The 16,807-nt window shown below is 39.5% G+C and overlaps 1 protein-coding gene across 1 annotated transcript in view; it reads right to left on the reverse strand.

Moving 5' to 3' along the window:
• fgf11b (fibroblast growth factor 11b) overlaps positions 1 to 16,807 on the reverse strand; it is a 108,659-nt gene that overhangs the window by 44,896 nt on the left and 46,956 nt on the right. Inside the window, 2 exon segments of the mRNA XM_062048108.1 lie at positions 538 to 641; positions 1,336 to 1,446. Of these exon segments, the coding sequence (XP_061904092.1) occupies positions 538 to 641; positions 1,336 to 1,446 (215 nt within the window).

The raw sequence follows: 16,807 nt of genomic DNA on the forward strand, positions 1-16,807 counted from the left end.
TTTTTTACGCAAGAGGTGTTTGACCATGAAGATATTTAATTTCCACAATAAATTTCCTTTTCCAGCCAGGCAGAGCAAGACTATAATCCACATTACCAGTCCGGAAATCCCACTAAGGCAGGGCAAAACATTTAGTCCAATAAAACCCCTTAAATGTTGTTACTTTTAAATATATATTTTATAAACACAATGCAGATGTTCATTTTGACATATTTTTAAGTGGATAAAACAATCGATTATTTATGGTGTCTAGTCAAACTCAAAAGTCTAATAGAATGAGACACAAGAGCAATACTAAACATGTAACTGACAGACATCAAAACCTTTAAATCCAAAATGACAGGAGCCGATAAAAGCCTTCCTTGTAGTCCCTCTTAATATTATTACAGGGAGAATCCCTTATCAGTAACCGCTAAAAAGCCTTTCAAGAACGATCAGGATCATGCATCACAACACTTGAAGCTTACCTCCCCAAATCACAAACCCATGCAGTGATATTTTGGGCTTTTTGCAGACTGAGCTGCATGGAATACTTACAGAGGTATAGAGGTATCCTTCACTATTCATGGCAAGATACAGCCCCGTCTTTGCACCCTGGATTGCCACAATCCGCAGTCCTACTGGAATTAAGTTGAACTGTGCTAAATTGGATACAAGGAGTTTGGGGAATGTACACAGAAAGAGAGAGAGAAATTGAAAGTCATACAGGTGTGTATTCAAACTATAACACAAGAGCAAATATCTGGTTTCATTTTCATTCTACAATGTCACAGTCCTAGTGGCTGCGGTCTCTCTGCTGCATGCCACATCTCCCTTTTTGCCCAAATGCTGTGACCTCTCGGAGTTTATGTTGCAGCAAACTCTACACCGTGTCACCTTCACTAAGCTTAACACTCCCTCTAAAACTGGATAATAGCGGGATGCTCTACCTCAGCAAATGGGGCTTGGAGCAGAGCTAAAAGTGGATAGTTAGACACAGCACCTGAGCAGCTCTCTGGTCCAAAGCTAAGATAGTAAAAAATTACTATATGTAGAAAATTGAATAAATTAAAGTTTGAATGGAGAGTATTAAAACTGCAGTGTGCATATGTGCCTTTTGTGCAGAGGGTCACATCTCCAAATTCAATTAAACTTACAGGGATAGTGCATCGTTTGTAACTCAAAAGATGACATTCCATTTCTAGCGGTCAGATGATGTCCGCATAACGTCAGAAACAGGAATTAGCAATATCACCATTGGGCATATGCATTGCACTGAGGATGTTAGGTGTCTACCGTGTGTTTTAGAATGATTGAGATGTAACAACAGAAGAAGAACAAGAGCCACCCACTTACAAAAGGAGCTGCTCTCATCTCTTGTACTATCCATGGTGCCATCAGGCTGCATTTGAAGGTAGTATCCATGTTGGCTGTACAAGCGCGTAACAATGCCTTTCAGCTGTGGATCTGCAAAAGAACACATTTGAACATAATTCAAACTTCAGCCTTGAAAGGTAATATGGTTAAATATGAGTCTTAATTTTTTTGTTGTGTTTTTGCAAGTCACTGTCTTATTAAGTCTGCAAGTTAAGACAGATCCGCACTGCAGTATTTGAATGGTTCCTGTTAGCTACCCTCCTCCGTTTTTTTAAACTTCTTGTACATTTTGTTAACGCATGCTAACAAAATAATAATAGTAAACATGTCAGCGTTATTGAGAGCCTGTTAACAAGCTGACATGAAAATCTTGCTTGTTTGTCATGATATTATAACAACTTTATTTACAAAGCCACATTTTTATAAATCGTATCTTATTAAATTTAGTATTGTTGTAAACCCGATGATATAATACATTTTAATGCATCATTTTTAAATAAAATAATGTGGCTAGTGCACAATAACTAAACAACAGCTCTCATTGAAATCATTCTAGTTTGTAAACAATAACAAACATTTCCAAAAAATGATTTCGTAATGGTATGAATAAGAAAAACAAAATCCATCTAATCACTTTCACCATTTATATACTGAATACCAGGGTTTCCCCTAAACTGTCAAGATACCTGTAGCGGTGGGGGCGTGTTTATGGGCATGTTCACTGTGACGTCATCGAATATTTTGCACAATTTGCTATGATGGTATGATTTTCTTTAAAAAGGCTCAACAATGTATACACACATTTAAAACAAATCTGTTATTATGAATTAGTATTAACATATATATATTTTTATCGTTTATGCCATATTTCCAATTGTTGCTGCCTTTTGTACAATGTACTTTTTTGAGATTTTTTTCAAGTGTTTCAAGACTTAATGGCTATTTTCTTTTTTAAAAACAACTAGCAACACATCTAGCACCTTCCTTTGGCGATATTTTAAAATGTACTAGTGTTTAGACACTCTTAACTTCTGTCACATGTACCCTGAAGAAAGAGGCTAGCTGCAGCGAGCATGACGTCACACTTGCTTGGCGCTGTTGCACGAGTTGGACTTTCTCTTCTTAAAAGCCGCCACTGTCCTCTTAATATTTGCACATTTTGTAGATGGTATATATCTGCAATATATATAAAAATTATGTCCATATTGCAGACACGCTGACAATGGACAGTCAGCATGGCGTGCGTTTTGTTTACATCCGGTTTTGGTAGCGCGGTTTTCGGTGATCAAAGTTTTTGATACATCAGTTGCCAATAGTGCGCAAATAATAGGCTATATATATATATATATATATATATATATATATATATATATATATATATATATATATATATATATATATATATATATATATATATATATATATATATATATATATACATATAACAATTCATACTGTAACGACCAGCTTATGTTAATGTCTTATGTTTGTGTGGTTTGGACTCGATGTCAGTGTTTCCCATTGTCACAAACATACCGTCCGTGCCTGAAAAGTGATTGGCGGAGAATGAGGAAATGGTGTTGTGTGTCCGGCAGGGAAGCGCGGACTCACGAGATAAAAAGTGTTTGCACGGTAGGTAAAACCTGTTGAAATTGTGCCGTTTGTAATCATAAGATTGCTAATAAAACTTAAAAATAGCGTCAGACTTTGTGATTTGTTCTGGGGGCTACAATATATTATATTACTTTAATTTGTTTTCAAGTAAAAAGAAAACATCTTATTTTTAAGATGTGGTGTAAATAAAAATGCAGTGGCGGCGCGCCACATTTAATTACATCAGGGGAAAAACTGGATACTATATTAGGTGTTGATCGTTGATTACCTCTGCTTTACATTGAAGCTTTAGCGGTTAGCTTCCTGTGTCGTCCTGCTCGGTGTGTGTGTGTGTGTATCATGCTCAGGCATTCCTTTTCCTATAGTCCTCCATTGATAATGGTAGATGGAAATGTTTTTATTTTATTTTACACATGATTTAATTCTCCTATTTTTCACCAGTGGTGAGGATAGAATTTTTAGAAGTGGCTTCGCACTGTGGCAAGACGACATGTTTGTTGCAGCTTGCGCTCAAACCGAGCCAATGTTCTGGCAAGACACACACTCTCCTAAAATTCATGCAACTCCTGCATGTGTGTAACAAAGAATATGGAAATGTAATTGTGTCTATTTTGAAGGAATCTTAAATGTTAGTACAATCTTTAGCCATGTAAACATTGCGACACAGCTGCGGTAAAGATAAACTGGGCTCAGCAGCTAATCAGTCGATCGCCGATCAGTTAAAACAGTGGTATCAAAGTAATTTTAGCTCAGGAGCCACATGGAGGAAAACTATTACCATGCCATGTACGTCGTCGCCGTACATGGCATGATAACTTAAAAATAAAGACAACTCCAGGTTGTTGTTTTTTGTTTTACTTTGGTCAAAAATAGAACAAGCACATTATGAAAGTTTACAAATCACAAATAATCCTCTGGACAAAACACGTAATTTTGTTGAAAATTCTGAGGAAATTGGTGCAGTTTCAAAAACACAATGAGCTTAGACTTCATCTCAGTGTATCTACAAAGCCAGGATTAAACTTTAAGTCACAGTCTTTCTGGGATTGAACAAAAACACAACATGTAAACTCTTCTAGGTTTAAAATACCTCCTTTGTCATGTCCACGTATTAATCCAGAGCTAACTCAACAAAGCGTAAGAAACGGGGGTAAAAACTATTCAAAAGGGTTAAGTTCACTTTTCTCGTGTTTGACATAGACATTTTGGGGGCAACGAGGGTGCCAAATAACGATGTATTCGAAGCAGAAGACATAAAACGGCAGATTTTAAGCTTCATGTTGGTTTGAGGAGGAGGAGCCACAGTCACCCTCTAAGGTGTACTTCTTGCTTGGCCCCGGTATAAACCGTCTGCTTGCCTAACAGAATTGTTATTGTGACATCCAGTGGACACATTTAGAACAGCAGTTTCTTTCGTAAAAAAAAAAAGCAGCTCAACCTGTTCGTAGGTTTGACACCCCTGGTTTAAAACGACACATCTTGGCCACTAATCCAGGGATGGTGACATCTAAAAAATATATAGCTGCTAATAGCATTTGTTTTCTCGCTGAAAGACTCAAGGGAAGTCTGACTGAAAACATTTATTCAGCATAAAAACTTATGAGTTTGGTAACACTTTAGTATGGGGAACATATTCACCATTAATTAGTTGTTTATTAACATGCAAATTAGTAACATATTGGCTCTTAATTAGTCATTATTAAGTACTTATTAATGCCTTATTCTGCATGGCCCTAACCCTAACCCTAACCCTAACCCTAACCCTCTAACCCATACTTGCCAACCTTGAGACCTCCGAATTCGGGAGATTGGGGGGGTGGGGGGGGGGGGGGGTGGGGTGGGGGTTTGGGGGGCGGGGTTGAGGTGCAGGCAGCATACCCCTTCCCTTTCGAGCTTTTCTGAATGATATGAAATTCTTTTTTCCAATCATTTTGGAACTTGCAAGCGTATTTCTTCTTCTTACTCGTCGTCGCCATGTCTCTTCTGCGTTCTTCTGCTTCGTCTCCTTCTTGTTGTGTGTGCAGTTGTGCACTGAGCTCCAAAAGCCGTAGATGTTATTGTAGCGTCCCGAAATAGTTAGTGCTGCAAGGGATTCTTGGTATTGGTTCTGTTGTGTTTATGTTGTGTTACGGTGCGGATGTTCTCCCGAAATGTGTGTGTCATTCTTGTTTGGTGTGGGTTCACAGTGTGGCGCATATTTGTAACAATGTTAAAGTTGTTTATACGGCCACCCTCAGTGTGACCTGTATGGCTGTTGACCAAGTATGCCTTGCGTTATCGTTAAACCAGTCAAAAGATCATACAACGTGTTAGCATTTCTTGACATCTTTGAGTAAAGACCATTGTTGAACCCGTCCCAACGCCACATTATTATGTGACTGGGCCGGCACGCTGTTTATATGGAGGAAAAGCGGACGCCTGGACAGCATGCGGTTGTTAAGGGGTGAAGGTTTCAGGTGAGAGAGGACGTTAAAGGCAGTGTCTTTAAGGCACGCCCTCAATATTGTTGTCCAGGTGGAAATCGGGAGAAATTCGGGAGAATGGTTGCCCCGGGAGATTTTCGGGAGGGGCACTGAAATTTGTGAGTCTCCCGGGAAAATCGGGAGGGTTGGCAAGTATGCTCTAACCCTAACCCTCTAACCTCAACCCTAACCCTAACCAAATAAATCTAAATTAAGTCTTTGTTACTTACAATATGTTCCCCTAGTGTCCAAATAACTCTTAATTAAGTATTTGTTACTTAGAATATGTTCCCCATACTAAAGTGTTGCCATGAGTTTTAATCATTCAATGTCAAAGTTAGCCCAGTGTGTATTTTGCACTCATCCACAAAGACTTGTATACACGTGATGACACAGTGTAGATTTGTGTATTAATTAAACCTGGTGATAATTAAAATGCACACATTTTAATTTTAGCCAACATATTAATGCAAGCTTGCTTGTTACTACATACATTTTTAGCTAAACTTAAGTTCAAGTTAAAGATAGATATTTGAAGAGTTAGCTACATAAAATATGCATTCAAGAACCTGGGTGGTAGAGGAGAAGATGGTGGGGTTGAGAAGAGTGAATGTTTAATGAGTGAAAGCCCCACAGCCTATTTTAATTTAAGAAACAGACAGAACCTTCGCAGCACCTCACCCCCTCCTTCTTGGCGACTCACGCAGCGAGGGGAACCCTGCAGGTCCTCTATGACTCATCTTAACGCTCAATTTTTCACTATTACAAGTGAACTGACCATTCCTTTCCAATGGATCTCTAATGAGGCAGATGGACATGGCTGAGGGAGCAGTTTATGACGGAGCTCCCATAGTACTGGGCGGGGGTGGGGGGGGTCTTGTGGGTATTTCTCTTTGGCTAAACTCTGCCCATGCCCCCAGGGACTGACCTGGGGCACTGCACAATATGTCTGTCTTCTTGTGACAAGCACAGAGAGCAAGAAAGTAGCATGATGATGATGCAGTGATGAGATCTGGAGTACTATTTCCCTCAGGAAGTGTGCCAGGGTCAAGGCATAAGTGAAATTGTGACCTATTCCCATCGTTACACGCACGCTGCTGCAGCACTTCTCCCCATCGACTTCTCTCTTGTCAAAATACTGCAGCATCTCGGCTCTCACGTTCTTCATCACGCCATCTGTGTGTTTCGTATCGTTTTAACTCAGTATGTCACCAAAAAACACCCCGTATAATATAATCAGACCAGTCTGTTACTATGCACACGAGTGGGATGGGAGAAGGGAAGAGAAAGAAACTGCGAAATAAGGGAGGAGCGAGATAAATGGAGAAACATCTGCAATGTGCAATGAAGCTGTCATTTAATTAAGAGTGACAGCTCTATGCACCACAAACAAAAGCACACTTAAGCAGAAATTCAATAGATGGCTCATGCGATCTAGCTGCAATCAAAATGTCTGCGTTGAAAGTGTCAGACACCCTCAAACGAACGCTTCAATTAACTGGCCTGACTACAGATCACATCCCTAAGCATTACAACTTCAGCAGCCCATAAATTCCAATCCATTATAGGGTCACACTGTATGTTCCTAGAAAAAAAACATAAACATGTTTTACTGCCTCTGGATGAAGATTCACAGTTAGTGAAGTCCGTCACTGTCGACATCCGAGACCCTATTACCATATACATATTGCAACGTGAACTCGTTGAGCCCAAAGCCATATTTTTAAATGGTTATACTTTAAATTCAGTTTGGGTTAATGCACTTTTACTGATGCATTATGAAAATTCATATTTAAGTGTCAATCAGAGGCCTTGGTAAGGTTATGTAATGCTGAAAGTTGAATTAAATATGTAGTTAATGTTGGCGTTTGAATTTTGCTTTAGGGGTTTATTGAAGTCCCATCAGAGGATCAGATGATGTAAATCAATAAAACAAGCCAATATGTGTAAATGACTTTCGCTGTGCATAGATGCAGAGATCCAGTGGGCCTTCATCAATTTGTATTTTGCCAATTGCTCATCTTTTAGTGTCCTAACAGCATCTATATTATCACAATGACTTAGACTTAGACTTAAACAAACTTTAATGATCCACAAGGGAAATTGTTCAACACAGTAGCTCAGTTACAATGATGGAAAGTGTAAGGATGGAAAGGACAATGCAGGTATAAATAGACTAATATAGCTATAAAAAAATCGAACATATATACGAATATATACATAATATGTGTACAGAAAAATGTATATACAGATATATATGCATACACATTAGGGGTTTGCATCTCTACCTTAAATTAATGTGCATGTATGGGTTATGATACGATTCACTAACAATACATTTTAAAACATTACGATTTGATGTGATTCGATGCGATACGATTCGATGCGATACGATTCAATGCGATACGATTCGATGCGATACGATTCGATGCAATACGATTCGATGCGATTCGTCACAGATGGAATCTTTGCATGGTGAAAAAAAAAAGATCATATATTTAGTTAGAACAATGTCATTGTGTAACATTTTTAAGTAAACACAGACACAACAGGTGGATTCTATATGAATTATGAACAAATTTAACTACTAACAACTTCAGTGTTTTGCAACCTAAAAACTTCAGGAAAAGAAGATGTAAACAAAACACTTTTGGAAAAGCTAGCAGGTTTCTACTCTTGTGTTCTCAGGTATCAACAATAAAATACAGAGAACAGCAAGCTGTGCATCAAGCAGAAGTGTTATAGCACCACAATAACAAGTCATCTATCCATTTCTACCGGTTGTCCCCCTTTCGGGGTCCTCCCCTGGGTACTGGAGCCTATCTCAGCTGCACTCGGGCGGAAGGCGGTGTACACCCTAGACAAGACCACAGTAACCAAGTGCAAGATACAATTAAGTGCTACAAAGTAAACAAAACAGTAGCTTTAGGGCAGAAGTACAAATACTTTAAAAGTGCCATTCCACTGGTTAATGTGCAGCTAGGTCTTTATCTTTAGCACAATGAACAGTGTAGTAGATGCTGTGATTACCTTGCAGAGTTGTGGCTAAGTTGGGGCAGGAAGTCTTTCAAATCAGTGTAGCATTAGCATCCCTAGCTCCCTCATCTCCCGCATGAGTGTCTCCATGTCGTCACAACACGTGGTTGCTCAGATTAGTCGTGCAGCCACTATACTTTGTCACTGCTTTCCAAACCTTACAAATGGCCATACTTTTATCCAACCGACCATTCTTTTTCAAATATCCAAATGTTTTTCACACTTTAGATTTAAGATTCGGGGGTACATTGTTTGTAAACTCTTTCGGCGCTCTCTGCTCTGTTGCTCTGTTGTTGTCAGTCGCAAATGAGAACAATACACTCGTATTATGTCATCACCGAAGCCTTGCAGATTAGAGCGGCCATTTTTTGTAGCAGAGCTCCAATCAACCGATGTATGACTTTCCAACCGGACATCGACCGATCCCTACTAGGTATAGATCGATCCAAAGATTCGCAAAACAATGTACACGTTTATCTAATGTTAAAATAGTTTTTTGATTAGTACCGATTAATTTTTACACCCCTAGTGCAGATACAAGCAGAAACTCTTTTGCTTCTATGATCATTACTGTTTTAGTATGATGTCTGCATTTGGAATAGAATTGAGCTAATTCATTAGTTATAGTGTCAATGAACAAGGACTTATTTGTCACTAGAAGGGAGTAATGATTGGACAATTTGTACTGCAGTGTTAATTTTGACAACAGTCTGATTCAAATGGATTTTAGTTTGATCTAAATTTAAATATTTTAGTGTAGTTTAAGTAGGCCTGATCTTCTAAAGGTTTGAGTGTCTTAAAACATGTGCAAACTCGATAGCATACGCAAAGCCAATCTACTAAGCTCATGCGTAGAGGATTGCGTCTCTTAAATCTGCAAAATAAGGATCGCAATCCATTTAGCGTATCCGTCTTCATGAATATGCAGAATATATGCTGATTATCAGAACACCCACAATGCTGAGAGGAGAAAATACAAATACAATTATTTAGCACACGCAGTGGGATTTATCAAGAAAAAAACCTGTTTTGCGTAGATATTTAGCAAGTCTAAAAAGGACGCGCAAACTGGCAGAAATAGCTGTGAAAAAGGAGGTGGTCGAGCTACAGTTTCGTCGTATGTGTGTCAACATTTATTGACTGTCAAAAAAGAAAATATGATACATATTAGTCTATTCAGCAATATAATAGTCTAATTCTATAGCTGCTAGGTGACTTAAGGGGCTGATTAAAACAAATTGAATTGATGTCTTTTGGCGCTGCTGATGTTTTTTTTTAATGACATTTGTTTTTTATATTTATGAAAAACAGGATAAATGGCAGAAAATGTATTTATAGATGGATTTCTTGCAATATGCATTTTCCTGTGTCTGTAACATTCCAGGGCTCGCTGGCAGTTAGTGCAGGCATCTCCCAGGGCATATCTTCAGCACGCTAAGAAAAGTGGGTTTTGTTGTTGACACTGCAGGACTGCTTTTAAAATGCCCAGAAAAAGTGGTACATAATGGTCTGCCGCATGTTTGAAAATATAGCAAAACGCCACAGGTTGGGGCATAATGTGTATTGAAATCAGAAATGCTTTATTAATCCCCATGGTGCAAGCCACGTATTACAGGCAAAAACCTCATTTTAAAAAGGCGATGAGCTCCACTTTTGCACTTGTTATCAATTGTACAAGGAGTCTTAGCAGATCACCGCAACAAGGCCACAAATAGTACACTCAATTTTATAGTTTGCACACGATTTTAGTAGATCAGGCCTTTAATCTGACATTTTAGTCAACTATAAATACAGAAAAGGTAAAGTAAAATGCATCTTTACAGTTCCATAGAAATTCCCTTTATTTAGGCTAACTGGCATCTCAATAAAAATATACAACAAAGTAAAACTGTTCTCAATTAATATATTAATAGGTCAGTCATTTAAAGGCCTACTGAAATGATTTTTTTTTATTTAAACGGGAATAGCAGATCCATTCTATGTGTCATACTTGATCATTTCGCGATATTGCCATATTTTTGCTGAAAGGATTTAATAGAGAAAATCGACGATAAAGTTCGCAACTTTTGCTCGCTGATAAAAAAAGCCTTGCCTGTACCGGAAGTAGCGTGACGTCACAGGAGCTAGTATTCCTCACAATTCCCCGTTGTTTACAATGGAGAGAGAGATTCGGAGCGACAAAGCGACGATTACCCCATTAATTTGAGCGAGGATGAAATATTCGTAGATGAGGAACGTTACAGTGAAGGACTTGAGAGGCAGTGATGGACGTATCTTTTTTCGCTCTGACCGTAACTTAGGTACAAGCTGGCTCATTGGATTCCACACTCTCTCCTTTTTCTATTGTAGATCACAGATTTGTATTTTAAACCACCTCGGATACTATATCCTCTTGAAAATGAGGACGCGAAATGGACATTTAAAGTGACTTTTATCTCCAAGACAATACATCGGTGACACACTTAGCTACTGAGCTAACGTGCTAGCATTGTTCTCAAATGAAGATAGAAACAAAATAAATAAACCCCTGACTGAAAGGATAGACAGAAGAGCAAAAATACTATTAAACCACATGTAACTACACGGTTAAAAATTCTCAGCCTGGTAAGGCTTAACAATGCTGTTGCTAACGACACTAAGGCTAATTTAGCAACTTAGCAACCGGAACTCACAGAACTATGTACTCTCTCCTTTTTCTATTGTGTATCACGGATTTGTATTTTAAACCACCTCGGATACTATATCCTCTTGAAAATGAGAGTCGAGCACGCGAAATGGACATTTAAAGTGACTTTTATCTCCAAGACAATACATCGGTGACACACTTAGCTACTGAGCTAGCGTGCTAGCATCGTTCTCAAATGAAGATAGAAACAAAATAAATAAACCCCTGACTGGAAGGATAGACAGAAGAGCAAAAATACTATTAAACCATGTACATGTAACTACACGGTTAAAAATGATCAGCCTGGTAAGGCTTGACAATGCTGTTGCTACAACGCTTAGGCTAATTTAGCAACTTAGCAACCGGAACTCACAGAACTATGATAAAACATTAGCGCTCCACCTACGCCAGCCAGCCCTCATCTTCCCATCAACAGCCGTGCTCACCTGCGTTCCAGCGATCAACGGCGCGACGAAGGACTTCATCCGTGGGTTTGGCGGCAAGCATCAGCTAGGCGTCTTCTATCAGGGTAAGTAGTCCTTGTTGCTGTAAGTATTGTACTTAGCCGCTAAGACACCGATCGATCCCACCTACAAAGTTCTTCTTTGCAGCCTCCATTGTTCATTAAACAAATTGCAAAAGATTCACCAACACAGATGTCCAGAATACTGTGGAATTTTGTCGAAGAAAACAGAGCTTTGTGTATTGTGTCCAATAGGGCCCAAACACTTCCGTGCATTTTATGACGTCACGCGCATAAATCATATCCAAAGGAGATTTTCAACCGGAAGTGTGGCGGGAATTTTAAAATTGCTCTTTATAAGTTAACCCGGCCGTATTGGCATGTGTTTCAATGTTAAGATTTCATCATTGATATATAAACTATCAGACTGCGTGGTCGGTAGTAGTGGGTTTCAGTAGGCCTTTAACACTAATTGAAGTATGGTATTACACTACAAAACCCAAAACCAGTGAAATTGGCACGTTGTGTAAATCGTAAATAAAAACAGAATACAATGATTTGCAAATCCCTTTCAACCTATATTCAATTGAATTGACTGCAAAGACAAGATACTTAACGTTCGAACTGGAAAATGTTGTTATTTTTTGCTAATGTTAGCTCTTTTGGAATTTGATGCCTGCAACATGTTTAAAAAAAGCTGGCACAAGTGGCAAAAAAGACTGAGAAAGTTGAGGAATGATCATCAAAAACTTATTTGGAACATCCCACAGGTGAACAGACTACTTAGGAAAAGGTGGGCGCTCAGTCATTCACAAACAAGGATAGGGCGAGATCACCAACTTTGTGAACAAATGCTTGAGCAAATTGTTTAATAACAATATTTCTCAAACAGATATTACAGTCCGTAATATTATCAAATGGTTCAGAGAATCTGGAAAAATCACTGCACGTAAGCAGCAAGGCTGAAAACCAACATTGAATGCCCGTGACCTTCGATCCCTCAGGCGGTACTGCATCAAAAACCGACATCAGTGTGTAAAGGATATCACTACATGGGCTCAAGAACACTTCAGAAAAGCACTGTCAGTAACTAAAGTTTGTCGCTACATCTGTAAGTGCAAGTGAAAACTCTAATATGCAAAGCGAAAGCCAACAACACCCAGAAACGCCGCCGGCTTTGCTGGGCCCGAGCTCATCTAAGATGGACTGATGCAAAGTGGAAAAGTGTTCTGTGGTCTGACGAGTCCACATTTCAAATTGTTTTTGGAAACTGTGGACGTTTTGCCCTCCGGACCAAAGAGGAAAATAACTAACTGGATTGTTCTATGCGCAAAGTTGAAAAGCCAGCATCTGTGATGGTATGGGGGTGTATTAGTGCCCAAGGCATGGGTAACTTACACATCTGTGAAGGCACCATTAATGCTGAAAGGTACATACAGGTTTTGGAGTAAAATATGTTGTCATCCAAGCAACGTTATCATGGACGCCCCTGCTTATTTCAGCAAAACAATGCCAAGCCATGTGTTACAACAGCGTGGCTTCATAGTAAAAGAGTGCGGGTACTAGACTGGCCTGCCTGTAGTCCAGACCTGTCTCCCATTGAAAATGTGTGGCGCAATATGAAGCCTAAAATACAACAACGGAGACCCCGGACTGTTGAACAACTTAAGCTGTGCATCAAGCAAGAATGGGAAATAATTCCACCTGAAAAGATTCAAAATTTGGTCTCCTCAGTTCCCAAACGTTTACTGAGTGTTGTTAAAAGGAAAGGCCATGTAACACAGTGGTAAAAATGCCCCTGTGCCAACTTTTGTGCACTGTGTTGCTGCCATTAAATTTTAAGTTAATGATTATTTGCAAAAAAAAATCAGTTTCTCAGTTCGAACATTAAATATCTTGTCTTTGCAGTCTATTCAATAGAATATAAGTTGAAAAGGATTTGCAAATCATTCTATTCTGTTTTTATTTACGAATTACACAACGTTCCAACTTCACTGGCAGTCGTAAAAGAACCCAATCAACTATTTAATGTGTGTGATGCAAAATAGGTAGTAGGCTACATGCCAGCATAGCCGCAACTCTGGTCAACAAGCTGTCCCACCACTCTGGTCGCTTTGGTGTAGAACACATTAAAGCCTTCTACAGAAAGCTAGGAGTATCCAACGATGATTTCAAATTAGAAATGGTCACAGCTGATGAGGTGTTTAAAAAATTGAGCGCGCTCCACCCTAACAAGGCCACCGGCCTTGATAATATTCCCTCCAGATTCCTCAGGGACTCTGCCTCCATCATTGCCCCGATCATCACGCACATAATAAACCTATCAATTACACAAGGCCAAGTACCAAAAGATTTTAAGATAGCAAGAGTAACTCTCCTCTTTAAAAAAGGAAGCAAATTGGAACCTGGCAACTACCGACCTGTTTCTATTCTCAGTTCCATTTCCAAAGTAATGGAGAAAATAGTTTATGAACAGGTCGATAGTTACCTTGCTACTAATAAACTCATGTACAAATTCCAATCCGGCTTCAGAACTAACCACTCCACTGACACATGCCTTCTCTATCTGAGCGACCACATCAAACATGAGGTGGACGTGGGCAAATACTGCGGCATGGTCATGCTGGACCTTCAGAAGGCCTTTGACACCGTTAACCACGCTATACTGTTGGATAAGCTCGGAGCAATCGGATTTAACAAAACCTCATGGAGCTGGATGCAATCTTACTTGGAGGGGAGGGAGCAGGTGGTAGAGGTGAACGGCACCGTGTCCCCCACCCCTCTCGGTGAGCTGTGGAGTCCCCCAAGGCACTATATTGGGACCTTTACTGTTCCTAATATACATAAACGACATGTCATCGGTATGCGACTGTGAATTGGTTTTGTTTGCGGATGACTCTGCCCTGCTGGTATCAGACAAGGACAAGTCACAGGTGGAGAAAATCCTCAGTGCTGAGCTCTGTAGAACTTGCACCTGGCTCGCTGACAACAAGCTATCCACACACTTGAGTAAAACAGAATCCATCCTGTTTGGGTCCCACATCAACCTTAAGAAAGTCAATGACTTCACCATAAAAGTGGGTGACATTGTTATCACCAGGAAAGATGAGGTCACCTACCTATGTTCGATTCTAGAGGCTAACCTTTCCTGTGATAAAATGGCAACCAAGGTAATCAGAAAGGTTAACCAACGAGCGAGATTTCTCTACAGAATCTCCTCTCTGGTCAACAAAAGCACCTTGAGGATTCTGGCGGGAACTCTCGTTCAACCCTTTTTCGATTACGCATGTACCTCCTGGTACCCTAGCACCTCCAAAACCCTCAAATCTAAACTCCAAACATCTCAGAACAAGCTAGTCAGGTTACTTCTAGACCTCCACCCCAGATCCCACCTCACTCCTACCCACTTCTCTAAAGTGGGCTGGCTCAAGGTGGAGGACAGAGTTAAACAACTTGCACTGAGCCTAGTCTATAAAATCCACTACACCTCCCTGATACCGAAGTAAATGTCAAACTACTTCCTTAACGTAAATGACCGCCATAACCACAACACCAGGGGGAGCTCCACTAACCACATTAAACCCAGATTCCGAACTAACAAAGGTCTTAACTCATTCTCTTTCTATGCCACATCAATGTGGAATGCGCTCCCAACAGGTATAAAAGAAAGGGCATCTCTATCCTCCTTCAAAACCGCAATAAAAGTTCACCTCCAGGCAGCTACAACCCTAAACTAACACCCTCCCCGGATTGCTAATAATCAAATGTAAACAATCAAATGCAGATACTTTTTCTTATGCCTTCTGATCTCTCTCTCTCTCTCTCTCTCTCTCTCTCTCTCTCTCTCTCTCTCTCTCTCTCTCTATGTCCACTACTTGCTGTCCATATCCTAACCTCCCCCCCCCCCCACACCCCTGATTGTAAATAATGTAAATAATTCAATGTGATTATCTTGTGTGATGACTGTATTATGATGATAGTATATATGATAGTATATATCTGTATCCTGAATCAATTTAAGTGGACCCCGACTTAAACAAGTTGAAAAACTTATTCGGGTGTTACCATTTAGTGGTCAATTGTACGGAATATGTACTTCAACCTACTAATAAAAGTCTCAATCAATCAATCAATTGGGTTTTGTATTTTTTCTTGAAGTTAAAATTTTTTAACTTGTCTTTTCAGAAATTCTATGTATTATTATATTTATTATATGACACAGTACAACTATTGCTTGAAGTAATAGCGCTCAATTCAGTTCAATCGATGCCTCTTCTGCTGCTGCTATTCACCTACTAACTGCATCTAAAGGGTAACAATAAGCCGCTGAGTTTACCCAACAGTGTTGTTAGCAGTCGTAAAAGAACCCAATCAACTATTTAATGTGTGTGATGCAAAATAGGTAGTAGGCTACATGTCATATTCCCAGAAACCATCGAGGGAGTTGCAAATTGTCACTTATTTTTGTTTTACTTGTCCACATGTCTCCCGAGGAGATTCACACTACATTACTTTGTATGCATACTATACAGTATACAGCAGTGGCTCTCAAACCTTTTTCACCAAGTACCACGTCAGAAAAAACTTTGCCAGCCAAGTGCCACCATAATGACCAACATTAAAATACAGTAGTGCAGTAGGCCTAAGTCGGAGGTCAGCAACCTGCGGCTCTAGCCCTCGTGGCTCTCTGGACCTCTTTCAGAGATGTAGGAAAATGGAAAAAGATGAAGAAACATTTTTTTTGTTTGTTTTAATATATTTTCTGTAGGAGAACAAACATGACACAAACCTGTTAGAAATCCCACTGTTTGTTATACATGCTTCACAGATGAGAGTATTTGCCAAGCACCGTTTTGTCCTACTAATTTCAGCAATCCTTGAACTCATCATAGTTTGTTTACATGTACAAATCTCTCTGACGCTGCCACAAAAAGACGTGTTCAATGCCACTCCTTTTTTGTCTCATTTTGTCCACCAAACATTTTATGCTGTGCGTGAATGTACAAAGGTGAGATTTGTTGATTTTTTTGATTTCCTGGCATGCTAATCAGGCATATTTGGTCAGTGCATGACTGCAAGCTAATCAATGCTAACATGCTATTTAGGCTGGCTGTATGTACATATTGCATCATTATGACTCGTTTGTAGGTACACTACCGTTCAAAAGTTTGGGGTCACCCAAACAATTTTGTGGAATAGCCTTCATTTCTA

This window comes from Entelurus aequoreus, linkage group LG05 (assembly GCF_033978785.1).
Source record: "Entelurus aequoreus isolate RoL-2023_Sb linkage group LG05, RoL_Eaeq_v1.1, whole genome shotgun sequence".
NCBI classification, from domain to species: Eukaryota; Metazoa; Chordata; class Actinopteri; order Syngnathiformes; family Syngnathidae; genus Entelurus; species Entelurus aequoreus.